The following is a 27,800-nucleotide window of genomic DNA, read 5'->3' as shown; positions in this document are numbered from 1 at the left end:
GTGAATAATGCTGTTATCAGAGTTGAAGACAAGCCCTTAGAAATGGGATAAACCTTGTAATTCTCTTGGAGAACTGTAACTTAAACAGAAATACACTTATTAGAAGAAGAAAGAAAATGGCTCGTGTGACAAAAAAGGTCCCATGCGTTGACTTCTTTGGTAAGATCAAACAAGTATTTAAGCCAAGCAATAGGGTCCGTCCAGTTAGTATTTCTCCCCACAAATGGTGAATACCAACTCCAGGATGTCTGGAGTTTTCTCATGGTTTGGTTCCACACCATCTGCGTGTCCTTACAAGTGAGAAAAACCAGAATTTTCCAGCTGCTACTAGTCACAGGGGGTCCCCAATATGGGTTGCTTAATTATGACAATGGGTTCTGTCAATTGCATCCAGTAAAATTGGGCAGATAGAGAACTCGTCTACAACTGAGGTTTTGTTGTGGTTTTGAAAGGTCCATTGGAATCCCGATTTGCACAAAGCATGTCAAGTTATGGCAAAACATATGCCACCCATCTCAAAATCCTTCCTTATTATTGCATAGCTTTGAAAGCCACTGCTGCAGTTGTTGCAATGAGGTTAGAGTTTTGTTGACATGATGACATTACTCTCTTCCTCTGGGTGAGACATATCTGGATTCTCGCTTGGAGCAGGGCTCTGTACATCCTTCTGGGATTTGGTTGAGTAGATAATATACATGCTTCTCATTAGGAAAATTCCAGCAATTACTGCAAAATAGCTCCCATAAACTAAAAACTGGAGAAAAACAAATAATTAGCCACATATAAAATATGACCATCTATGTCAATGATAATACAACATAATACTGTTGGTTTGCTTGGATTATGGGGTAACTGAGACCCAGGTTTTTAATGTGGGTCATTTAGGTTGAACAATACTCTCCTATCAAGTAAGAAATCAAAATCAAGTAAGAAATCAAGATCAAGTAAGAAGATGTAAGCAATACAGTGACTAAGAGTCTTGGCTTCAGAGCAGGTTGCTTGGGTTAAAATCATAGCTACTATCATCAATAGTAAAAAACAAAACAAAACAAAAAAACACTAAAACTCATTGATTTGTCTCTATGTCTTTGTTTGGAGGCTGGTGCAATGTTACATTCAATGTCTCCAAGAATAAATTTAAGCACTGAGGTTACTTCTTACCTGCATTATCCAGGTTAATGTTGTCCTAGTTGCAATTATTGCTCAAAACGTACTTGGTGTGCTACAGTATGATAATTAAGGAGCTGTATATTTTAAAATTTGCTTAACCAAGGAACTCAAGAAATTTAAATATTGCTTGTTGCAAGGTTGAGAAACCTTTGAGGTTACCTAGTTGAAAACAGAAGTATTACAGCTTACCTGAATGCTGATTGGCAAGTTGAGCCCTCTCTGATCTACTACAATCACAGTTATGATGGTCTGAATCACCAAGGCATTAAAGGTGTTGATTCCAAATACCAGGGCATAGCGTTCCACACTCAGATTGACTGCAATCTGAAATCTATCATTAAACATAAATAAGCATTTTAACCATAACATGGGGGAAGTCTTCAACAGATAGAAATTAGTGCCCACAGGGGTACCTATGTCACCCACCTCCAGCTCCAGGTAGTCCAGCAAAGAGAAAGAGAGAGACTGTCTAGGAGAAAGTAAGAGAAAATAACAAGCGTCTCTGTCTGGTAATCCAGAAAATTCTTCTGGATCTTATCCAAGATCACCAAAGCAGTATCTCTAAGAGTCTGCTAGAACCACAGTGTTACTGGGCTTGGGGTGCTCCCTAATGTAGATAAAGTTTAGATCATAACACCCAAAACCTTCTGAATACCTAGAAAGCCTTCCCAAGGAGGACAGGTGCAAAAAATCCCAGACAGCAAAGACTACAATAAATACAACTCTTCAATACCCTGACACTGATGGACATCCATAAGCATCAAGATCATCCAGGAAACATGTTCTCACTAAACAAACTAAATAAGGCACCAGGGACCAGTCCTGGAGAAACTGACATACGACCTTTCAGACACAGAATTCAAAATAGCTGTGTTAAGAAAACTCAAAGAAATTCAAGATAACACAAACAAGGAATTCAGAATTCTGTCAGATAAACCGAATAAAGAGATTGAAATAATTAAAAAGAATCAAGCAGAAATGCTGGAGTTGAAAAATGCAATTGACATACTGAAGAACACATCAGAATCTCATACCAGCAGAACTGATCAAGCAGAAGAAATAATTAACAAGCTTGAAGACAAGCTATTTAAAAATACAGTCAGGAGACAACAGAAAAAAGAAGAATGAGGCACACCTACAATATCTAGAAAATAGCCTCAAAAGGGAAAATCTAAGTTATTGGCCTTAAAGAGGAGGTAAAGAAACAGATGAGGTAGAAAGTTAATTCAAAGGGGTATCAGAGAACTTCCCAAAACTAGAGAAAGATATCAATATCCAAGGACAAGGTTACAGGCCACCAAGCAAATTTAACCCAAAGAAGACTACTTAAACGCATTTAATATCAAACTCCTAGAGGTTAAGGATAAAGAAAGGATTCTAGGCTGGGCATTGTGGCTCACACCTGTAATCCTAGCACTTTGGGAGGCCAAGGCAGGTGGATCACAAGGTCAAGAGATCAAGACCATCCTGGCCAACATGGTGAAACCTCGTCACTACTAAAAATACAAAAATTAGCCAGGTGTGGTGGTGTGTGCCTATAATCTCAGCTACTCAGGAGGCTGAGGCAGGAGAATCGCTTGAACCCAGGAGGTGGAGTTTGCAGTGAGCCGGGATTGCAGAGTGAGACTCCTTCTCAAAAGAAAAAAAAAAAAAAAAAAAAAAAACAGGATTTTAAAAGGAGCAAGAGAAAGGAAATAAATAACATACAATAGAGCCCCCACATCTGGCAGCACACTTTTCAGTCTTAGAAAAGACTTAGAACCCGGGAGTGGCATGACATATTTAAAGTGCTGAAGGCAAAAAACCTTTACCCTAGAATGGTATATCCAGTGAAATATCAAACCTGAAGGAGAAATAAAGACCATCCCAAACAAATAGAAGCTGAGGGATTTCATCAACACCAGATCTTCCTACAAGAAATGCTAAAGGGAGTACTTCCATCTCTAAGAAAAGGACGTTCATGAGCAATAAGAAAACATGTAAAGGCACAAAACTCACTTGTGATAATAAGCACATAGAACAACACAGAATATTATCACACTGTAACAGGTGTATAAACTACTCTTGTAAATAGAAAGACTAAAAGATGAACCAATCAAAAATAGTAACTACAAATTTTCAAGACAGTACAATAAGATATAAAGAGAAACAACAAAAAGTTAAAAAGCAGGAGGACAAAGTTATACTGTAGAGTTTTTATTAGTTTTCTTTTTGCTTGTTTGTTTATGCAAATAGTCCTAAGTTGTTACCAGCTTAAAATCATGGGTTATAAGATAATATTTGCAAGCCTCATGGTAATCTCAAATTGAAAAACATACAATGGATACCCAAAAAGTAAAAAAGAAATTATATCACCAGAGAAAATCACCTTCACTAAAAGGAAGAAAGAAAAGGAAAAAGGCCACAAAACCAGAAAAGAAATAACAAAATAACAGGAGTAAGTCCTTACATATCAGTCTAAACTCTTCAAAAGAGTGGTTGAATGGATTTTTAGAAAGACCCAATGATCTGTTGCCTACAAGAAATACGTTTTACCTATAAAAACATACATAGACTGAAAATGGAGTGATGGACAAAGGTATAACATGCCAATGGAAACAAACAAAAAAACAGGATTTGTAGCCATTCTCTCTCTATAGCAGAGAGAATAGATTTCAAGACAGAAACTAGAGACAACGGTCATTATACAATGATAAAAGGGTCAATTCAGCAAGAGGATATAAAAATTGTAAATATATATGCACCCAACACTGGAGCACCCATATATAAAGCAAATATTAGAGCTAGAAAGAGATAAGAGAATGCGATACAATAATAGCTAGAGACTTTAAAACCCCACTTTCAGCACTAGATAGATTTTCCAGACAGAAAATCAATAAAGAAACATCAGACTTAATCTGTACTATAGAAAAAATGGACCTAATAGATATTTACAGAACTTTTTATTGGCCACAGAATACATACTATTCTCAGCATATGGATCATTGTCAAGGATAAACCATGTTAGGTCACAAAACAACTCTTAAAACATATTCAAAAATTTGAAATAATTAGTATCAAACATTGTCTCTGACCACAATAGAATAAAACTAGAAATCAACAAGAGGGATTTTGGAAACTACAGAAACACATGGAAATTAAACAATATTTAATTGTTTTAAATTAAATATTAATTTAAATTTGAATGACCAGTCGGTCAATGAAGAAATTGAGAGAAATTGAAAAATTTCTTGAAACAAATGATAATGGAAACACAACATGCCAAAACCTATAGGACACAGTGAAAACAGTACTAAGAGGGAAATTTATAGTTACAAGTGCCTACATAAAAAAAGAAGAGAGGCCGGGTGTGGTGGCCCATGTGTGTAATTCCAGCATTCTGCAAGGCTGAGGCAGATGAATCACTTGAGCTCCAGAGTTCTAGACCAGCCTGGTCAATATGGTGAAACCCCATCTCCATCAAAAATACAAAAAATTAGCCAGGTGTGGTGGTGCACGTTTGTGGTCCCAGCTTCTCAGGAGTCTGAGGCAGGAGGATTACTTGAGCCCAGGAGGCAGAGGTTGCAGTGAGTAGAAATGATCATGCCAGTGTACTCCAGCCTGGGCAACACAGTAAGACCCTGTCTCTGAAGAAGAAGAAGAAGAAGAAGAAGAAGAAGAAGAAGAAGAAGAAGAAGAAGAAGAAGAAGAAGAAGAAGAAGAAGAAGGGGAAGGGGAAGGGGAAGGGGAAGGGGAAGGGGAAGGGGAAGGGGAAGGGGAAGGGGAAGGGGAAGGGGAAGGGGAAGGGGAAGGGGAAGAAGAAGAAGAAGAAGAAGAAGAAGAAGAAGAAGAAGAAGAAGAAGAAGAAGAAGAAGAAGAAGAAGAGACACCTCAAATAAATAACCTAATGATGCATCTTAAAGAACTAGAAAAGCAAGAGTAAACCTAACCCAAAATTAGCAGAAGAAAAGAAATAATAAACATCAGAGCAGAAAGAAATGAAATTGAAATGAAGAAAACAATCCAAAAGGTCAATGAAACAAAAAGTTGGGTTTTAGAAAAGATAAAATTGACAAACCTTTAGCCAGATTAAGAAAAAGAGAGAAGGCCCAAGTAAATAAAACTAGAGATGTAAAAGGAGACATTACAACCAATACTGTAGAAATTCAAAGAGTCATCAGTGGCTACTGTGATCAAGTATATGCCAATAAATTGGAAAATCTAGAAGAAATGGATAAATTCCTAGATACAAACAACCTACCCAGATTGAACCATGAAGAAATCCAAAACCTGAGCAGACCAATAACAAGTAATGAGATTGAAGACATAATAAAAAGCCTCCCACTAAAGAAAAGCCCAGGACCCAATGGCTTCACTTCTGAATTCTATAAAAGAACTAATTCCAGTCCTATCCAAATTATTCTAAAAAACAGAGGAGGAATACTTCCAAACTCATTCTACCAGGCCGGTATTACCCTAACAGCAAAACCAGACAAAGGCAAATTAAAAACAGAAAACAACTACAGGCCAATCTCTGATGAATATCAATGCAAAAATTCTCAACAAAATACTAGCAAACTGAATTCAACAATACATTAGAAAGATAATCTATCATGACTAAGTGGGATTTATTCCAGGGATGCAAGGATCATTTAACATATGTAAATCAATCAATGTGATAAGTCACATCAACAGAATGAAGGACAAAAACTATGATCATTCAATTGATGCTAAATAAAGCATGTGATACAATTCAGCATCCCTTCCTGATAAACACCCTTAAAAAATTGGGTATAGAAGGAACATACTCAACATAATAAAAGCCATATATGACAGACATACAGCTAGTATCAGACTGAATGGAAAAAAACTGACAAGGATGCCTACTTTTACCACCACTATTCAACAGAGCACTGGAAGTCCTATCTAGAGCAATCAGACAAGAGAAAGAAATAAGGGGCATCCACATTGGAAAGGATCAAGTCAAATTATCCTTGCTTGCAGACGATATGATCTTAACATTTAGGAAAACTTAGACTCTTACCAATAAACTATTAGAGCTGATAAATAAGTTCAATATATTTGCAGGACATAAAATCAACATACAAAACTCCATAACATTTCTATATGCAAACAGAGAACAATCTGAAAAAGAAATCAAAAAAGTAATCCTATTTATAATAGCTACAGATAAAATATCTAAGAATTAACTAAAGAAGTGAAATATATCTTTGCAATGAAAACTATAAAACACTGATAACAAGAAATTGAAGAGGACACACACACACAAAATGGAATGATATTCCATATTTGTGGACTGGGGGAATCAGTATTGTTAAAATGCCCATACTATCCAAAGCAATCTACAGATTCAATGCAATCCCTATAAAAATGCCAAGGATATTCTTCACAGAAATAGAAAAAACAATTCTAAAATTTATGTGAAACCACAGAAGACCCAGAATAGTCAGAGCTATCCTAAGCAAAACAAAACAAAATGAAACAACAACAACACCAAAACTGGAGGAATCACATTACCTGACTTTGAACTATACTATAGAGCTATAGTAACCAAAACAGCATAGTTCTGACATAAAAGCAGACATGTAGACCAATGGAACAGAATAGTGAACCCAGAAACCCAACAGTGAACCCACACACCTACAGTAAACTCATTTTCAACAAAGATGCCAGGAACATACATTGGGGAAAAGACAGTCTCTTCAATATATGGTGCTGGGAAAACGGAATGTCCATATGCAGAAGAATGAATGGAAGTAAACCCCTATTTCTCACCATATACAAAATCAAGTCAAAATGGATTAATGACTTAAATCTAAGACCTCAAATTATGAAACAACTACAAGAAAACATTGGGGAAATTCTCTGGGACATTGGAGTGGGCAAAGATTTCTTGAGTACCCCACAAACACAGGCAACCAAAGCAAAAATGGACAAATGGGATCACATCAAGTTAAAAAGTTCCTGCACAGCCAAGGAAAGAGGCAACCCACAGAATGGAAAAACAAATCTACAAACTACCCACGAGACAAGGGGTTAAAAACCAGACTATAGAAGGAGTTCAAACAACTCTATAGGGAAAAAAAGTCTAATAATCAGATGAAAAGTGGGCAAAAATCTGAATAGACATTTCTTTAAAGACATGCAAATGGCAAACAGATATATGAAAAGGTGCTCGACATCATTGATCAGAGAAATGGAAATCAAAACTACAATGAGATATTATCTCACTTCAATTAGAATTATCCAAAAGACAAGCAATAAATGCTGATGAGAATGTGCAACCTCTGCCTCCCAGGTTCAAGTGATTTTCCTGCCTCAGCCTCCCCATTAGCAGGGATTACAGGTGCTCACCACCATGCCCAGCTAATTTTTGTATTTTTAGTAGATATGGGGTTTAACCATATTGGCCAGGCTGGTCTCGAACTTCTGACCTCAGGTGATCTACCTGCTTTGGCCTCCCAAAGTGCTGGGATTACAGATGTGAGCCATTGTGCCCAGCCATGAATATTTCTTTTTTAATGCAAAGAAATGGTATAATCCTACTTTAACAAAATCCTCACATTAAAAAAAAAAAAAGCAACCTAAGATGCATGATTCTGATTAAACTAAGACATTTCCATGAAGAAAATAAACATACCAACTAATTTTTTTTTCCTTTGATGATTTTTTTCCCAGAGTGCTCATATTTCTGTGTGGTAAATTGTTTATAAAACATTTTTTTTCACAAATTAAAACCAAAACTCGATGAAGCTGTTGTCTCCACTTCTTTCATGCAATTTGAAATTTAAATGTTTCTCATCTCTTTTGGTTAATAGCAAAGCATATTTTCTGCAGTCAGCTTTAGCTGTACTTTTATATGAAACCAAATGGTTTTTTAATCATTTTCTTAAAGAGATCTCTGAGAAAAAGTATAAGGAAAAATGATAGGAAACTCTAAATCCCAGAAATCATTTTTAGAAAATGATTAAGAACTAGACCTGGCAAGGTGGGTCACAGCTGTAATCCTACCATTTTGGGAAGCTGAGGCCAGAGGATTACTTGAGCTCGGGGCTTCAAGACCAGCCTGGGGAACATAGCGACACTCTGTCTCTACAAAAATGAAAATTAAAAATTTAGCCAGGCATGGTAGTGTGCACCAGTGGTTTCAGCTACTCAGGAGGCTGAGTTGGGAGGACTGCTTGAGCCCAGGAGATCAAGGTTGTGGTGTGCTATGTTTGCACTACTGCACTCCTGCCCGGGTGAGACCCTGTCTCAAAAAGAAAGAAAGAAAAGAAAAACTACTTGGTTCCATATGTGACTGCAGCTAAAGGTTTCTTGTTATCTGTGTATCTATTTTTTTAGTCTCCAACTTTTTAATAACTTTCCTGAGAATCTTTTGTGTCACAAAAGTATGTGCCTAGAATTTCTCAAGCAACCAAATGAAAGTAGGAATGAAATCTAAACCTAACCATTTAAAAGCAGATCACATCACCCCTTATGTGGACAGTTGCTGGAAATAAACAAATCAAAACCTGACAATGGAGCTAGATGTAGTGGCTTGCACCTGTAATTTCAGCACTTTGGGAGGCCAAGGTAGGTGGATTGCTAGAGCCCAGGAGTTTGAGACCAGCCTGAGCAACACGGTGAAACCCCATCTTTACAAAATGTGAAAAATTAGCTAGGTATGGTGCCACATGCTTGTCATCCCAACTACTCAGGAGGTTGAGGTTGGAGACTCACCTGAGCCTGGGAAGTCAAGGCTGCATTGAGCCGTGATCATGACCCCACCACTACACTCCAGCCTGGGCAAGAGAGCCAGACCATCTCTCAAACAAAACAAAACAAAAAGAAAATGCTGACAATGTATCTATCATTGCTTTTGGTTTATAAACCTACAGAGTTTTTTTTTCCCTTGATGACTAAAGGTATATTGTAGCAATATTCAGAGAGCAAATGATTAAATGAAAAGTTGGCTTAGTTGTGTCTAATTTAATATGAAGTAGTCAACATTTAATATTGCCATTGACGAAAATCCTTCTGAAGTTCTTAGAGAAAGCTTAGGAAGACAGAAGAGAGAGTAATACAGTTCAATTTTAGGAGTGGTTGGTAAAACTTACACTGCTATGGTTATAAGAAGCATATAGCTGGACTTGAATATCAAATAGCCAGCATAGCAGGCCCAGATGTTGGCTGTGTAATGCATGAGAAATAGAGAACCTGCATTGACAACTGAGAAGACCGCCAGAGCCAGCTCTCCCAGAAGGTCCCAGTTGACTTTCACATAACCCACTGCAAAGGCAGCCACAGCCCCTGAAAACAAAACATTGAAGGCAATCAAACACAATGACTTTGCATGCAAGAAAATATCAATGCCCTCTCTTAAAAACCCAGGTCTCGGGTAATTTTGCAAGATAAATATATTGCTCTCACAAAATTGTGTGATCGACCTGAATGTGGATCTATCCTTTTTTCAACCATGTCTTCTTTTGGCTTTTCTTTTCACTTGCTATTCTTTTGGTCACTTAGTCATCACACTTTTTTTTTTTTTTTGAGATGGAGTCCCGCTCTGTCGCCCAGGCTGGAGTGCAGTGGCCGGATCTCGGCTCACTGCAAGCTCCGCCTTCTGGGTTCACGCCATTCTCCTGCCTCAGCCTCCCGAGTAGCTGGGACTACAGGCGCCTGCCACCTCGCCCGGCTAGTTTTTTTTGTATTTTTTAGTAGAGATGGGGTTTCACCGTGTTAGCCAGGATGGTCTCGGTCTCCTGACCTCGTGATCCGCCCGCCTCGGCCTCCCAAAATGCTGGGATTACAGGCGTGAGCCACCGCGCCCGGCCTAGTCATCACACTTTTAATTAGTATCAACTATATACCAGGCACTGTACTCTCCAGAGGGGCCAGAAAGGTTCCTAACCACAGCAGTGTAAGGAGAAATGATATTAACCTAGTCACTCAACACAACATGCAGGGATGGAAAAGGATGAAATAAATTCTCTGGGAACACATCTGGCCTCTCTATTTGCCTTTCTTTTCTCAGTTTTTGCTGTAAGTCTTTTTCAGTGATGAGTATCAGATGTGTTACATGGATAGCTTTAGTCTCTTTTCTTGCCCCACCCAGTGTTAGTCTTTATTATGAATCTTTAGTAATCTTAGTCTTATTTCCAATCTCCACTCTAAAGTCTTCAACATCTGACATAATTTACTTGAGAAGCTTTGGGTGAAAACATCTGTATAGACTGACAGAGTTCAAGAAATTGAATAATTGACAGTAATTAGGGTTAGTACTTGTGTGTGGTTCTCTTCAACAAAAGTAAAAGGCATTTAGGGCTGGGGACAGTGGCATACTCCTGTAATCCCAGCACTTTGGGAGGCCGAAGGGCTTGGATCACTTGAGGTCAGGAGTTAGAGACCAGCCTGGCCAACATGGTGAAACACCATCTCTACTAAAAATACAATGATTAGCCAGCACGGTGGTGGGCGCCTGCAATCCCAGCTACTCAGGAGGCTGAGGCAGGAGAATCGCTTGAACCCGGGAGGCAGAGGTTGCAATGAGTTGAAATCATGCCACTGCAATCCAGTCTGGGTAACAGAGTAAGACTCTGTCTAAAATAAATAAATAAACAAAAGGTATTTAAAGTACTACACAGACATATGACTGACTTTCCCACATATGATCATGACTACAGAGGAAAAAAAAATAACTATTTTCCCCCCATGGATTTGAAATGTAGGAGCAACAATTTCAGTGAAGCAATTCTGGCACAGTCCTGGTTTCCAGGAGTTAAACTGAAGCTTCCCAAAAGGGAGATAATAATGAAATAGAGGTCACATGGGTTTTCTAAAACTTTTTGTAAATGAGGGTGGGGCAAAATCTCACTTCCTAAAAAATATCTTCAAAGTCTCATTTGACATTTAAGCTTCCAGTTATTAGGAAATAAACATTTATTGTAGATTAAACTTCAAAGACAGATTTCCCTCTGATATTAAAATTCTGACTTTCACATGTCTTCCACCCCTCATTTAAACACCATGAGAAAGCTGCTTTTGAAAGTTGTTGGTGTATAGCCTAGAACTATTATAGGTGAATGCTAGTTAGTTCAAAGCCCGTATTAACAAAACCCTCAGTGAGAATTTGGAATCCTTAATTTATTTTCTAAAATAATAAAAACATACACACATATATGTATATATTTTGATATTAAAAATAATCCTAAAAGAACAGGGCATGTTATTAACCTTTGTGCTAATGATGAATTGGAATCTTAGGGATTCAACTAGAATTTCATTGTTTGGTGCTAAGCCCTGAGCTCCTAAGAGTTACTTGTTGTGGCTGGGTGCGGTGGCTCACGCCTGTAATCTCAGTACTTTGGGAGGCTGAGGCGGGCAGATCATGGGGTCAAGAGATCGAGACCATCCTGGGCAACATGGTGAAACCCCGTATCTACTAAAAATATAAAAAAAACTTAGCTGGGCGTGGTGGCACACACCTGTAGTCCCAGCTACTTGGGAGGCTGAGGCAGGAGAATCACCTGAACCTGGGAGGTGGAGGTTGCAGTGAGTTGAGATCGCACCACTGCACTCCAGCCTGGTGACAGAGTGACACTCCGTCTCAAAAAAAAAAAAAAAAAAAGTTACTTGTTGGAACTACAATACGGTAGAAAATCATGGTATTCTTGTTTTTCCAGTGACTTTCATTCTTGATTGAAAAAAAATTATGCTGCCTTCTGAACAGAGCTAATTCGCTGCCACGAAGTTCGGTACCTGGAGAAACAGTCTTAAGGGGGAAAAGCCAACGAAGGAAGATTAAGTGACATTTGCTTACCTCCAAAGGTTGCAGTAGCTTCTACAGCCCCATTATAGATGGAAGAATCTTGGGAAGGTGCCTTGTAATCCCACAGGATTTGAACATAGTTCAAAATCTGGTTAAAACCTGCTGTGGCAAAAGCCCACCATAGAGACCAGTAGAAAAGGCGTTTTGAGGAGTAGCACTCCTTCAGATCTTGGAACCACTGCACAAAAACTTCCACAGTCACATTCTTTGGTTTCAGGCTGTTCAGCTGGCCCTGATTCAGCTTCCCTGAAGTGCTGGGTATTTCTGATGTGGGTTTCTGCTTTTCACAGTCTGGTGCTTCACCTTCGTGAGTTTCCTTTAATACTGGATTCACACTCGATGACTTCTTTATCTCTCTGCTGGGTTTTGCATGAAAAAACATGCTTTTCTTGGGCATTGGTAGGAAAAGTGAGAAAAGGAAGGCCACGGAGACAGAGGCCAAGGATATGACGTTGAGGTAAAAGTACGACAGGTTCGCCAGGGATACCAAGAGTTGGGCCAGCACGGACCCTGCTGTGTAGGCAGCCAGCGTGATGCCCCTGCAGTAGCCGCTCACTCTCTGGTAGTGCTCGGGGCTGACCACGCTGTATATGTAGGCATAGTAGGCCACCTCGGTGGCGGTCACCATCCCATAGAAGAACTCTACAACCTGCATGGTCTTCACTCCTTGGCCAAACAAGAGCAGCAGCCAGGTAATGATGAAACTGATACCTTGCAAGATGATGACCGGCTTGTAGCAGACGTAATCGGTGAGGACAAACACAGGCAGCAGCAGCACCAGGTAGGAATATGTCCAAACGGGGAAGATCTCATTTGTTATCTGCAAAGTTGGTCAATTGCATGACCGTGAAGCACCAGTACTTTACTAAGGTACCTGTGGTTTGTACCTCAAATTCTGCATCCAATTGGAAATTATTCGCGTTACGGAGAAACATAATGAGAAAACTCATTTTCAAGGAAATCACTAAGAAAAGGTAGTCTCCTTTCCCATTAGTAAAAACCAACCAACTTATACACTTAGATAAACCCCGGTAGAAGAATATATTGGCTTACTGTGCAATCTGAATTATACATTAAGTTTAAATAGTATGTACAGTTGAGTAGATGAGTTAAAAAGCGTTTGGACACTTTTAAGTTTTTCAGATTCTTTTCTTTTTTTTGAGATGGAGTCTTGCTCAGCCACCCAGGCTGGAGTGCAGTGGCCTGATCTTGGCTCACTGCAACCACTGTCTCCCGGGTTCAGGCCATTCTCCCGTTTCAGCCTCCCGAGTAGCTGGGATTACAGGCGCCCGCCATCATGCTCGGCTAATTTTTGTGTTTTAGAAGAAACGGGGTTTCACCATGTTGATCAGGTTGGTCTTGAACTCCTGACCTCAGGTGATCCACCCGCCTCAGCCTCCCAAAGTGCTAGGATTACAGGCGTGAGCCACCACGTCCAGCCCAAGATTCTTAAAAAATATCATTTCCTTCTTGTTCAAATATTAACATTAGACAAGTAGACTATAATGTTAAAAGAATCTAGGCTAGGCGTGGTGGCTCAAGCCTGTAACCCCAGCACTTTGGGAGGCGGAGGCAGGTGAATCATGATGTCAGGAGTTCAAGACCAGCCTGGCCAACAGGATGAAACCCTGTCTCTACTAAAAATACAAAAATAAGGCAGGCGTGGTGGCGGACACCTGTAATCCCTGCTGCTCGGGAGGCTGAGGCAGGAGAATCGGTTGAACCTGGGAGGCAGAGGTTGCAGAGAGCCAAGATCGTGCCATTGCACTTCAGCCTGGGCAACAGAGCAGACTCCATCTCAGCAGCAACAACAAAAAGAATCCAACAGCCTTTATTTTCATGTGATCTATCACTACGTCAAATATTTCAGTCCTTCCAACATCTGGAAAGATATGGGAAGATAGGGAAAGAGTAAATAACTTTGCCACATTATAGAGTGGAAGCAAGTAATGCATCTCATTTTCCTTCCTGGGCAAATTTGCTAGGTTCCCAACTGTCCCCCGTCTCCCCCTAACAATTCTGCTGATTTGTCTGTGCCTCCATTTAATACGGATCATCTCACGGATTTAGTCAGAAATGCATAGGATATCCATTTTCATAATAGGAAGGACTGGAGTTGCTGATCTGTGGGGCATGATGGGTGAGTGCCACAACCTCTCAAATCACTGAACTTACTCACCTTGACACCTGCATCACTGAGGTTGCTGGAGAAAGCAGGAGACCACAGAGCAAAGACCACACAACTGAGCTGCTCCTTGGAGGGAGGATCTATGAACTGGTCCATAGTGGCTGCAGAAGCAGACCTCAGTGGACTCATTGAGTTGCTTCTGACCCTGCATCTGTCCTTTGTTGTCTTAATTGTGGCATGCTTCAACCTGAGCAACTCGGAAACACGGTTGTCCCTAAGTGATCTGATACTACAGAACAAGCTTGCCTTTCTGTCCTTGCCACCTCACCACCCGAGGCACCAATTAACCTTGCAGGCGAAGCCACACACTTTACATAGTGTTTTCAAGGCTGAGGCTGAGATTGTAAAATAAGCCCAGGGTAATTTTGCAGTTAGGTCAGTGCATTTTCTTGTTGTACTTCTTATAAAGAAATGCGAGGCCGGGGGCAGTGGCTCATGCCTGTAATCCCAGCACTTTGGGAGGCCCAGGAGGGTGAATCTCTTGAGGCCAGAAGTTCGAGACCAGCCTGGCCAACATGGTGAAACCCTGTCTCCACTAAAAATACAAAAATTAGCCAGGTGTGGTGGCTCATGCCTGTAGTCCCAGCTACTCAGGAGGCTGAGGCAGGAGAATTGTTTGAACCTGGGAGGCATAGGTTGCAGTGAGCCAAAATCACAACACTGCACTCCAGCCTGCACGACAGAGTGAGACTCCATCTCAAACAACACCAAAAAAGAAAGACGTTGCTCTTTTAAGTAAGAGAATCTGGCATTTCAGAGAAGGAGGCAAGGGCTGGGAGATAAAGCTGTTAATGGCTCACCTGCTGATAAACAGTGTCATACAGAAATACCACAATTCTTTATGAGATCCTGCTTATCCCTCAGCAGCCTGAGAGTTTATTTAGATTTAGATCCTGCGCCTGCCAGTGATGCTGTTTTAGGATTAGTATAATAGAATCAATGGAGGCCTGAAAGTCTCCTATCATTAACACAAATGTTAGCACTCTATGCAAATTAAAAATTTGTTAACACATGTAATGTGTTTTGGCTGCAGTTTTCTGCAAGTATGAGGAGGAAGTAGTTTGAAAAGTTCTATATGCGACACATATTATGAAAATTGGGCTCACTGAATTTAATGTGTTCATCTTATTTCAAGTTGAGGGAAGCCCTGTATCCTTGTTCAAGTCCTGTAAAATTTAAAAAACCACATTAAGATACATATGTATGTTAACTTACCTCTGCACTGGTCAGGTTTTTATCTGGTCCAGATAAATATGGGATAAGGAATGGTTCTGAGGGTCTCATCATGGAGAAAAAACCAAATATGCAGAGGATCACAGTGGGGTAAATCCAGGAACTGCTTGGTGAAGTTCTGTAACAATCCATGGCTGATCAAATGGAAACAAAGAGAAAATTAAGTGATGCTTATTCTTTTTAGCATCTTCGATGCGACGAAAACCTGATTTTTTTTTTTGAGGTGGAGCCTTGCTCTGTTGCCCAGGCTGAAGTGCAGTGGCATGATCTCAGCCCATTGCAACCTGCGCCTCCCGGCTCAAGTGATTCTCCTGCTTCAGCCTCCCAAGTAGCTGGGATTACAGGTGCCCGCCACCATGACTGGATAATTTTATATTTTTAGTAGAGATGGGGTTTCACTGTGTTGGCCAGGCTGGTCTTGAACTCCTGATCTCAAGTGAGGAAATTGCTTGAAATTCAAGCTTTAGACATAAAGCCCAACAGAGGATCTCATTTGTCACTGCACAGAAAAAACAAAAAACAGTCATCGTATGGTGGCTATATCTGAAAACATCTTGCTGTCTCATGTGAATTATCATGTGCACAGGGAAATTCACTAATTCCTCCACATTTTAGCTCAAGCGTTGCTTTGTTGTAACTCTTTTATAGATTTTTGATGGTCCTGTATGTGGTTAACTCCTCTGAGATAAATTTATAGGCAGGAACCTAATTTGTTGTATGATGCTTTTCTGCATACTATCTCCTTAAATCTACATGATAACTGTAAAATAGATATCATTTCCCCACATTCCCAGAGTAGCATATGGAAGATGCCTAAACACTGGCTTCAAACCACATGATCAAGATCTGAATCCAGGTCTCCCTACTCCCATCAGGAACTTTTCACCCATTCCACTCTCCCACATTCCGGAGGCCCCCTCAGCTGCTGGTATTACCCTAATGACAACCACAGTGAGGAGAAAAATGTGTATTTATAAACACATTCATACTAAAGATTATGGTTTCATGTACAGAGATTTTAGGGTCAATTAAAGTTTGAAAGCAGGCTAGAGAGAAGGAAAAGCATTCTCATTCCAGAATAGCAAGTCACCTGGGTGGAATTCCAGGTATCCAGTGGGTGGGGAGCTTTACTAGGGGTTGGGGAGGTAGGAAGGACCTACTAGGTTACATCATTACGGCTTGCCACTCACCCTACCCTTTCCCAAGGTGACCCCAGACAGCTGCATAATTCCTTTCTTAAGTTTAATAGGGTAAATGCTGTTTATGTCAACAAAGCTCTTGAGTAAGCAGTGGAGAGAAAAGGGAGGTCAGATTTTGAAACTACCATTACAGCATCAGTGAGCAACGCTGACGATGTGAAAATTTTGCCAAAGGCAAATTAGAGTGACTGTTCACCTATTCCCTTAGTCCCAGAAACAGGGCTTTCTCTTCTTCCTGGAACGCTGCTGAGTTTGCTGGTGCTTTCTTTCTTTGTTGTTAATGATCTTATAGAAATGGCTGTCCTGGACGGGTAATCACTGAGGCTTGGTCATCTTCTGAAGAGTGGTCTTGCTGGGGTGGCATCTGCTGCCTCTCTATCCAGAGCCTCCTCTCCACCTTTGCTGACCATGGATTTGTTCACTAAATCCAGGTCATCATCTTCTCCATGCATCTGAGACCTATGACTTTGCTACAGTGATCCACAGGCTGCTAAAAGCCTGCTGGATTATCTATCTTTTTGTCTCTTTAGCGTTCTAATACTGCTGTCCAAATTGATTTAGTTGGGACAGTCAAGCAGAAAAAAAACCTATATAATACATGCCCTACTAAAGTGCAAGTCCAGGAGAGCAGGGCATATTGCCTGGTTCACCGCTCTGTCTTAAGTGCCTAACTTAGCACCTAATACATAGCACTCAAAGAAGATGCTGAATGAACTGAATAAACAAACAACTACAGTCTACCTGAAGAAGAGTAAGGGTGAAAAGAAATGTCAGGAACAGGCAAGAATCCAGGATTTAGGGAAGGCAGTCTTACAGAGGGAAGGGCATGAGTCATGCCTCACCACTGAGAATAAATTCAAGTGCTGCCTGGTTTTCCTGAGTGCATCTCACTTCCTAGCTGCATCCCTTAAAGGACAGAAAGGTCCTCAGCTCTACAAGTGCTTTACCATGTATGACTAGGACTATGATAATTGAATTACTCATGCAATCTTTTAAAATAATTTTTACATTTTGAAAAGGATTTAATTTTTCCTTGAGCATTCTGTGAGGCACATGGAGGTGGGATGGTTGTTACCGGATAGATGGGGGAATGGAGGGCTAGAGGTGGTAAGATTTGTGCTGATTTTCACCTTTAACAAACATCAGAGCCTGGACTTGGCCTCAGTTTCCTAATTCCAAGTTCAGCTATCTTTCCTCTTACCTTCTGTTTGAGAGAGCCTGGCTATATCTTCAAAATCCCCATTTTAAGCTGAGCATAGTACCCAGCACTTTGGGAGGCTGAGGCTGGAGGGTCACTTGAGGCCAGGAGATCAAGGTGTTAGTGAGTGGTGATCACACCACTGCACTCTAGTCTGGGCAAGAGTGAGATCTTGTCTCAAAAATAAAAATCCAATTTCAGTTTATTTTAAAACAGTGATTTTCATATTGTGGCGTCAAGAAAATTTAGTATGGGGTTGCAAACAAGATTATTATTATTATTATTATTTGAGATGGAGTCTCACTCTTTTGCCCAGGCTGTAGCACAGTGGCATGATTTCAGCTCACTGCAACCTCCTCCTCCCAGGTGCAAGTGATTCCCCTTCCTCAGCCTCCAGAGTAGCTGGGACTAAAGGCACCCACCATGCCCGGCTAAGTTTCGTGTTTTTAGTAGAGATGGGGTTTCGCCATGTTGACCAGGCTGGTCTCAAACTCCTAACCTCACGTTATCCGCCCACCTCAGCCTCCCAAAGTGTTGGGATTTTTTTAATGGTACAAAAAATGTTAACTATCAGAATGCATTGCAGAGAAAGGCTAAGCTTTTTTTCTGAAACTTCTGTTTAGGTCAACAATATATAAATACAAATACATAATCATAATGTACACTACCTTACTATGGGGCATGGCACTAAGTTAGAAGTTGTAGAGGAAGACTGGGCTCAGTGGCTCATGCCTGTAATCTCAACACTTTGGGAGGCCAGGGCAGGATGATTGCTTGAGGTCAGGTGTTTGAGAGCAGCCTGGACAACATAGTGAGGCCCAATCTCTTAAAAAAAAAAAAAAAAAAAAAAGATATACACGTTCATGTATCTTCATAATACAATGATTTCTATTTCTTGGGGTATATACCCAGTAACAGGAATGATGGGTCAAATGGTATTTCTGCTTCTAAATCTTTGAGAAATTGTCACACCGTCTTCCACAGTGGTTGAACTCATTTACATTCCCACCAACAATGTAAAAGCATTTCTTCTTCTCGGCAACCTGGCCAGTGGGAACGGAACAATGAGAACACATGGACACATGGGGGGGACCAGCATGCCCTGGGGTCTGCCAGGGGAACGAGGAGGCAGGGGGAGTTAAGAATGGCTAATGGATGCTTGGCTTGTACAGAGGTGATGGGTTGATTTGTGCAGCAAACCACCATGGCAAACGTTTACCTATGTTACAAACCTGCACATCGTGCACATGTACCCTGGAACTTAAAATAAAGGTGATGAAAAAAACAAACAAAAAAGATATAGCCTGGTGTGGTGGAGCATGCCTATAATCCTAGCTACTTGGGAGGCTGAGGTGAGAGGATCACTTTAGCCCAGGAGTTCGAGGCTGCAGTGAGCTGTAATCATGCCGCTGCACTCCAGTCTGGGCGACAGAGTGAGATCCTGTCTGGAAAAAAAAAAAGAGGAAAAAAATGGACTAAATATGAACACATGTCCCTTATAAACGCAGTAACCACCTGTGCTGTCTCAGAGGATCACATCCTCCACAAGAAAGTACTATTCCGGAATAGACTGTTCTTTTATCCTTTTTCCATTTATCATTCCATTTTGACCTCGTAATATTATTGGCCTCTAAAAAGCGCTCTAAACATCCCTTTGCTTCCACTGCTTCTAAGGTGAGGACATGAATTGACTTGATTTTCTGAGTTCATACCTGTGAAAGCCAGATGTTTACCGTCCCCTTCATTTTCTGTGCATTCCAAATCACAAGATAGTCCTTTTAAAAGTTGCTGCTGTAGCAGTAATCCTCACCCATTACTATAAGCTCCATCACTTTTTAAAAACGTACAAGAACACTGTGTAAACAGTAGATTAAAAGTTTTTTTAAAAGGCTGGGTGTAGTAGCTCATGCCTGTAATCCCAGCGCTTTGGGAGGCTAAGGCAGGTGGATCATCTGAGGTCAGGAGTTCAAGACTAGTCTGGCCAAGATAGTGAAACCCCATCTCTACTAATAACACAAAAATTAGTCAGTTGTGGTGGTGGGTGCCTGTAATCCCAGCTACTTGGGTGGCTGAGGCAGGAGAATCACTTGAACCCAGGAGGTGGAGGTTGCGGTGAGTGGAGATCACGCCACTGTACCCCAACCTGGACAACAGAGAATGACTGTATTAATAACAACAACAGGAAAAAAAGGCACATTCCCCAAACAAAACTCAGCCTATCAGGCTCTCATGATTTGAAACATGCAGTGAAGATGCTGAAAGTAGAAAGAAAGAGTCAATTCATCAGCTGCTCCTTTTAGCAGAGACTCAGGGCAGCTAAATCCACAACAGACCTTACCTTGGTGGACTTGGACGCACAGGAGAGAGTTTGCAGAGGCACAGTGTTAGTTACAACAGCAGATTGAGGAGGTGAACCCTGAGCTTTGGCCTTTGCTCCACTCCGGAGCCACAGTGACCCTGGGCAGGTCTCCCTGCTGCACCGGCACAGCAAACCAGAGTGCACCTGCCCCCAACCCTGTTGCAGCACACCACACGAGCCCTGAAGAAAACTGCCATGGACACTGTGGGGATACACAGAGGCGCTGATTCAGCCAGCACCTTTGAATTTGGCCAACATGGTGAAAACCCATTTCTAATAAAAATACAAAAGAATTAGCTGGGTGTGGTGGCGGGTTCCTATAATCCCAGCTACTTGGGAGGCTGAGGCACAAGAATCTCTTTCACCCAGAGGTGGAGGCTGCAGTAAGCCAAGATCGTGCCACTGCACTCCAGCCTGGGTGACAGAGCGAGACTAAAAATTGGAAGGTGCTTCCACCAACTTCTAGGGAGTTATTGTATTCTGGCTGTAAATTCATCTTACTTGAAATGCATCTTACTGATCACTGCCTCACTCCATACACAAAAACTAATGTGACATAACAAATACTAATACCACAGCATGCCATCCAGAAGGAAACAGATCTTTGTTACCTAGGGACTGGCACATATTTGAAATGATAAAAAGAATCTTAAAAGAAAAAAATGATAAATTGGATTTCATCAAAAAGCCACATCTGCTTATCAAGAGGTACTGTTAAGAAACTGAATGGAAAGGAGGCCGGGCGCCGTGGCTCATGCCTATAGTCCGAGCACTTTGGGAGGTCAAGGTAGGTGGATTACTTAAGGTCAGGAGTTTGAGACCACCCTGGCCAACATGGCGAAACCCTGTCTCTATTAAAAATACAAAAATTACCCAGGCATGGTGGTGCAAGCCTGTAATCCCAGCTACTCAGGAGGCTGAGGTAGAAGAATCATTTGAACCCAGGAGGTAGAGGCTGCATTGAGCCAAGATCGCGCTATGGCACTCCAGCCTGCGCAACAGAATGAAATTCTGTCTCAAAAAAAAAAAAAAAAAAAAGCCACATCTGCTTCTATTTTTTTTTTTTTTTTTTTTTTTTTGAGACGGAGTCTTGCTCTGTCGCCTGGGCTGGAGTGCAGTGGCCGGATCTCAGCTCACTGCAAGCTCTGCCCGCGAGTTTACGCCATTCTCCTGCCTCAGCCTCCGGAGTAGCTGGGACTACAGGCGCCCGCCACCTCGCCCGGCTAGTTTTTTTTTTGTATTTTTATGAGAGACGGGGTTTCACCGTGTTAGCCAGGATGGTCTCGATCTCCTGATCTCGTGATCCGCCTGTCTCGGCCTCCCAAAGTGCTGGGATTACAGGCTTGAGCCACCGCGCCCGGCCCACATCTGCTTCTAAAGAGGTACTGTTAAGAAACTGGAGAGAGACCAGGTGCAGTGGCTCAAGACTGTAATCCCAGCACTTTGGGAAGCTGAAGCAGGAGGGTCACTCGAGCCTGGGAGTTCAAGACCAGCCTGGACAACATTTTCTTTTATCGTCTGTACAAAAAAATATCACACACACACACACACACACACACACACACACGCAAATAAATTAGAAAGGGAAGCCACAGACTTAAGAGAAAATAGTCATAAAAGCAATATCTGATAAAGGAGTTGTCTCCAAAATAAAGAACGCCTACAACTCAATAAGAACAGATGAACAAAAGATTGAAATACTTTGCAAAAGATGTGGCAGGCCAAGAGCAAATGCAAAGCTACTCAACATAAGTAATCAGAAATCCTAAGTTAAAACTAGGAGAGAAAACTAGTACCGGAATGGCTACAGAGACCAGCATACCAAATGTTGGCAAAGATTTAGAGCAAGTGAATCCATATACATTGCTTGCACGAATGTAAAATGGTACCAACCCTTTGGAAAATCATTTGGCAGTCTATCTAAGAATGTTCATATATTCATATTAGTGAAAAAACGAGAAGCAACTAAACGTCCATTAAATGAGGAATGAATAAACAATGATAAATTTTGGCAACCAATACTAATTAGCAATAAAAAGGAGTGAACTATTGCAAATACTTGAATGAATATAAAAAAAAATTTGCTGTGTCAAGGAATCCAGACACAAAAATATATGATTCCATTAACATATAAAGTCCTAAAACAAGCAAAACTTACCTGTAGTGATGGAAATTGGATTGGGGGTTGCCTGGGGTGGGAGTTAGGGAAGAGAGTGACTGCAACAGAGCACAGGGGAACTTCCTGGGGTGACCAAACACTCTACACCTTGATTGTGGTGATGATTACAAACATTTGTCCAAACTCATGTATTAATACTATACACTTACAATACACATTTTCTTATTTGTAAACCATACTGCTAGGGTTTGCATATCTGTCCTCTTCAAAACTCATGTTAAATCTTAATCCCAGGCCGGGTGCAGTGGCTCACACCTATAATCCCAGCACTTTGAGAGGCCAAGGCAGGATTGCTTGAGGTCAGGGGTTCAAGATCAGATTGGTCAAGATAGCAAGAACATGGTTCTACAAAAAAAGTAAGTAAATTGGCTGGGCATGGTGGTACATGCCTGTGGTCCAAGCTACTGAGAAGCTGAAGCAGGCGGATCCCTTGAGCCCAGGATATCAAGGTTGCAGTGAGCCATGACTGCACCATTGCATTCCAGGTTGGGCTGCAGAGTAAGACCCTGTTGTGAAAAAAGGTGGGGGTGGGTGGGGTTTTTCAGAAGTGATTAGATCATAAGAGCTCTGTGCTCATGAATGAATTAGCTCATTCATGAATTAATGGAGTCAAAGGTTAATGTATTAATGGGTCATCATGGGAGGGGAACTGGTGGTTTTCTAAGAGTAAGCTCTGAGCTAGCAGCCTTAGCCCTCTGACCATGTGATACCTGTGCCCCCTTGGGATTCTTTAGAGTCCATAAGAGAAAGAAGTGCCCCTTAAACCTTGGACTTCCCAGCCTCCGTAACCGTAAGAAATAAAGCTCTTTTATTTCTAAATTTCCCACGTTCAGGTATTGTTATAAGCAATAGAAAACAGATTAAAAGAAAAAGATGTACTTCATAAAGATGATTTGAAATTTGAAAACACAAAAACAAAAACAAATCACTGATACACGGAAGAAAATAAACCAATCTCAAACATTATCCTGTGTACAAGAATCCAGACACAAAAAGGACGTACCATGAAGATTTCATTTACTCCAGGTCCAAAACAGGCAAAACTACTTCATGCTGATAGAAATCACAATTGCGGTCATCTTGGAGAATTGACGGTAAAAGGGCAGGAGGCAACTTTCTGGGTTGATGAAATATCCTATATCTTGATGGGATATAGTTACACGGGTGTATACAATTATGAACACTGACACTTAAAATCTTTGTATGTAGATTATACCTCAATTTAAAGAAATGCATCCTACTCTCCGTCCTTCAAAGCATTTTACTGTGCACAACTCTCTGTAGCTCTGGACTTTTTCTAGTGGTGCAATGACTATTTTAAATTTAAATTCCACATCAGGGCAAGGCCTCCATATAATAGGAAAACCGAACAGGTTCTTTGAAAATGAGTCTGTCCCAGAAAATTGCTGATGAAAACAGTGCCTATAAAGCAAAACTAGGACAGGCCAATAAACCTTGTAAGTCTGGCCACATATAACATTCTTCAATTAATACAAACGGAATCTGAATCTGAGAAGCCGAGGCAGGAGGATCCCTTGAGTTACCTGTTTTTTCTGTGTCACAGTTTCTTTCTTTCTAGAACCCAGCTGGCTTCCTGCCTTCAGATCCAACTTCTGCTCCTTCTGCTGCCCGCCACTATGAAAATCCCTGTCCTCTCCCTGGAGCCTCTTGTCCTCCTCCTTCAGACAGAGCTGCCAAGAGCAACAGCTTTATATGCAGAAGCCCATCCGCTTCTGGTGGCTTTATGTACCGGGGCCCACCCTCTTCTGCAGCCAATGCCATTTGAAATCCCATTCAAAAAAAAAAAAAAAAAAAACAAAACAGACACCCAGATTCAGATCTTTCTGAAACACAAGTTACTAGAGAGATAAACAAATGACAAATGAATAACGCCTTCCCCTGACTATTCTTTTTTTTTTTTTTTTTTTTTTTTTGAGATGGAGTCTCCCTCTGTCGCCCCGGCTGGAGTCTGGAGTCTGGAGTGTAGTGGTACAATCTCTGCTCACCGCAACCTCTGCCTCCTGGGTTCAAGAGATTCTCCCACCTCAGCCTCCTGAGTAGCTGAGACCACAGGCACCTGTCACCAGGCCTGGCTATTTTTGGATTTTTAGTAGAGACAAGGTTTTGCCATGTTGGTCAGGCTGGTCTTGAACTCCTGACCTCAAGTGCTTCGCCCACCTCAGCCTCCCAAAGTGCTGGGACTACAGGTGTGAGCCACCATACCCGGCCTTGCCCTGACTATTCTTACTAAAGTCACCTAATTTAGCTTCTATAGAATTTTGTGCTAAGTGACCCAGACTCTTAAAAAACTACAAAGCAGCCTTATCATCCATTTATAATCCTTTATGTCAAACCCCACACTCCCCGCCAAAAAAAAAAAAAAAAAAAAATATTTGCTGAAATAAAGCACTCCACACAACTTCCAAAGACATGAACTAGACCCAGATATTCAATATGTGGGCCAGAATAGTTCTGTTGTTTATTTTTGTAAGAGCAGAAACGTGATATTTTAAAAATTTTATTTTTAGTAAAGACGGGGCTTTCCCATGTTGGCCAGGCTGCTCTTGAACTCCTGGCCTCAAGCAATTGGCCTGCCTCGGCCTCCCAAAGTGCTGGGATTACAGGTGTGAGCCACTGTGCCCAGCCCAAGTGATCTTTAAGATGCTTCAGATTTTATTTTATCATATATGGTACCATTCCTTTTAATTTGCATGAGGTATTTGCTGGTAAATTAATCATTCCCTTCCAAATTCTGTTTATTCTGTTACGTCTATGTTCAGATCAATCTAGTCATAGGTAGAGCAGAAGGAATATGCCTAAGAAAACCATGAAACTGATGGGAGCAGCTTAGAAAGTCAACTGACCCCAGCCTGGGCAAAGTAGCAAGACCTCATCTCTATAAAAAAATACAAAAATTAGCCAGGCGTGGTGGCATGTGCCTGTAGTGCCAGGTACTTGGGAGACTGAGGTGGGAGGATCGCTTGAACTGGAAAGGTCGAGGCTGCGGTGAGCCGAGATCCCAGCCACTGCACTTCAGCCTGGGCAAGAAGAGTGAGACTCCATCTCAAACACACACACACACACACACACACACACACACACACACACACACACAACTTCGAAAACCCCAAACAAAACAAAAAAGGAAAGTCAACTGACCATCTAGTAATTGAGATGCAGTGGAAGTATCTGATTAAATGCACTGAGAGAAGGTGGGATTGTAGGGAAAAAATTGAATTAAAGAAAAATTAGAGGTCATTGGAGCTATTTTACAACTCTGTAAATTTTAACAACTGACGGCAATGTTAAATAATTATTGTCTCTAGACATGCAAATAAGGTTTATCCTGTGAAGGACAACAGTCTTCCTTTCCCCCATGGAAAACCAGTTTCAATATTCCTGATCTCTATGTATTTCATTATTCAATATTCCTGATCTACAGACATACTCATTCTTTGGATTCTTCTTTGATCTGGCTATTACAGACTCACCACTTTCATCACTATTAAGTGGTGGGACTCAGAAGCTGATACCCCAAAATATGGGGCTTTGACATGCTAGAGGAAGGTCTCTCTGACCTTCCCTGCTCCCAGCTCAACAAAGCCTTTATCTGCCTAAGATCCAGACCCACCAAAAGGAACAATTGTTTCTTTTCCCCTCCCTGTAAGACCAAGAATATACCCCACACCTGAACAGACCCTTTCACAAGATACTATATCTTATTCTCTCCCCTGGCCCATTCATTCTCCCTAGCAGGCCCCTCAACAGAACCACTTTTCTCCTCCCTCCCATAACCTTATTTGCCAGGGTAGTCTATAAGCTTCCGAGACATGCTGCAGGGTGGGTAATCAATCACTCTGAGTCTCCCTGTGTGCATGTTAAATAAATGTGTATGCATTTACCATTATACAACCTTATGAGTCTTGTTGGTTTTTTTACCAATAATGACTGAAGGAAATTGGTATTTTTGTCCATTTCAGCTACTACTAGGATAATCTTATAAGATATTTGGGAAGTTATGTTTTGGTCTATTTAATATATGTGCCTCCATGAAAAACACCTTTTGCCACAGGAGACACCAATGTTTCAATATTGATAGGAGCAAAACACATGAGAGTCCTTTTTTTTTTTTTTTTTTTTTTTTTGAGGCAGAGTCTTGCCCTGTCGCCCAGGTTGGAGCGCAGTGGCACAATCCTGGCTCACTGCAACCTTCACCTCCCAAGTTCAAGACATTTTTCAGCCTCAGCCTCCCAAGTAGCTGGGATTACAGGCACCTGCCACCATGCCAGGCTAATTTTTGCCTTTTTAGTAGAGACAGGGCCAGGCTGGTCTCGAACTCCTGACCTCAAGTGATCCACCCCGCTCAGCCTCCCAAAGTGCTGGGATTACAGGTGTGAGCCACCAACCCCCACCTGAGAGCACTTTTAGAAAACATTATATCTTTACCCTTTTCAAACTTGAAGCACTCGGAAAGTACCAACCTTTTGCACACTTCCAGCGGCGACATTGATTTGGTAAATAGATGTCACACTATTTATTTATTATTTGATGACTTAGGTATTCTTTCTAGCAGTGTTTTTGTAAAGCGTAGTTGTGTTTTCTTTTAGTTTCAATTACCAAAATTTCAAGTGGTTCCCAAAAAAGCCCCTGCTCTCTTAAATTCAAACTCACCTTCCTTTTTCTCACTAGGAAGGACCTTTTCTCCATCCTTGGATTGGAATTTGGAATTCTGTGCTAAAACGCCTTTGCAGTTAAAATCTGTGAACGCGGGGTGTAACCATAGGAGGTGCTGGCACTTTACGAGAATCGTGATTTTATTTAATCTGCTTTTCCAGAAGGCTGCAAATGGGAATTCCAGACAAACCCACTTGGGTGAGTCCCAGCACGCGGGCTGCGGCGTGGCAGGAGAGCTCCTCACGCGGCTCGGAGTGTAGCCCAGGTCCGCGGAGCCAGGAACCCGCCCCCAGCTCTCCAAACCCGGGAAGAGAGAGGCGACACTGCTGAGACCGAGGGATGACGGTGCTGTTTCCATTAATTCGCCCCCCGAGATGTTCTTACCTACAGAAGGAGGTGTCTGTTCACCAAATCGCTCACTTGCCGGACGACCACTCCCCCGCGGCTGCCAGGTGGATCCAAACGCTCTTGATGGGAAGGGGGCGGAGCCTGCCTGGCCGGGAGCCCAGGGCCACGCCCCCACGTTTTGCATATGTGAATCCGCGCGTCCATACCTTTCATCCCAGTGTGGAAGCCCAGGTTTTCCCGGGCCAGGGCCGGTTTTCTGGGCAGAAACAGTGAACTCCCCTGAAAGGAGCAACTTAAGTAGTACACTGGCATTTAGCATAATGAAGCTAAGGGCCTGAATTCGACCTCGATCGTTTGCTTTATTTACAAATACGTCCTTTCTTATGAATCCATTTATTTCTCCCCAAAAGCTTAGGAGAGAAGGCTGGCTGGCTGTGACCCC

At 41.5% G+C, this 27,800-nt stretch overlaps 1 protein-coding gene across 2 annotated transcripts; it reads right to left on the bottom strand.

Annotated features, from left to right (window-relative positions):
• SLC19A3 (solute carrier family 19 member 3) lies at nucleotides 1-27,477 on the bottom strand. 2 transcript variants are annotated; one of them, XM_010375603.1, is made up of 7 exons: nucleotides 27,395-27,451; nucleotides 15,384-15,535; nucleotides 14,160-14,355; nucleotides 11,972-12,800; nucleotides 9,270-9,462; nucleotides 1,360-1,501; nucleotides 358-754 (listed from the first exon to the last, which is right to left on the bottom strand). In XM_010375603.1, the coding sequence occupies exons 3-7, from the start codon at nucleotides 14,295-14,297 to the stop codon at nucleotides 578-580; spliced, it is 1,479 nt and encodes a 492-aa protein (XP_010373905.1). In that variant the 5' UTR covers nucleotides 14,298-14,355; nucleotides 15,384-15,535; nucleotides 27,395-27,451; the 3' UTR covers nucleotides 358-577. The 2 variants fall into 2 exon arrangements, with proteins under 2 accessions (XP_010373904.1, XP_010373905.1); XM_010375602.2 differs by lacking the exon at nucleotides 14,160-14,355 and having other exon boundaries at nucleotides 1-754; nucleotides 27,395-27,477.
• Nucleotides 27,478-27,800: the final 323 nt, after the last annotated feature.

The sequence above is a fragment of the Rhinopithecus roxellana genome, chromosome 14 (assembly GCF_007565055.1).
Source record: "Rhinopithecus roxellana isolate Shanxi Qingling chromosome 14, ASM756505v1, whole genome shotgun sequence".
In the NCBI taxonomy this organism is placed as follows: domain Eukaryota; kingdom Metazoa; phylum Chordata; class Mammalia; order Primates; family Cercopithecidae; genus Rhinopithecus; species Rhinopithecus roxellana.
This window is presented reverse-complemented; position numbering and strand designations above follow the sequence as displayed.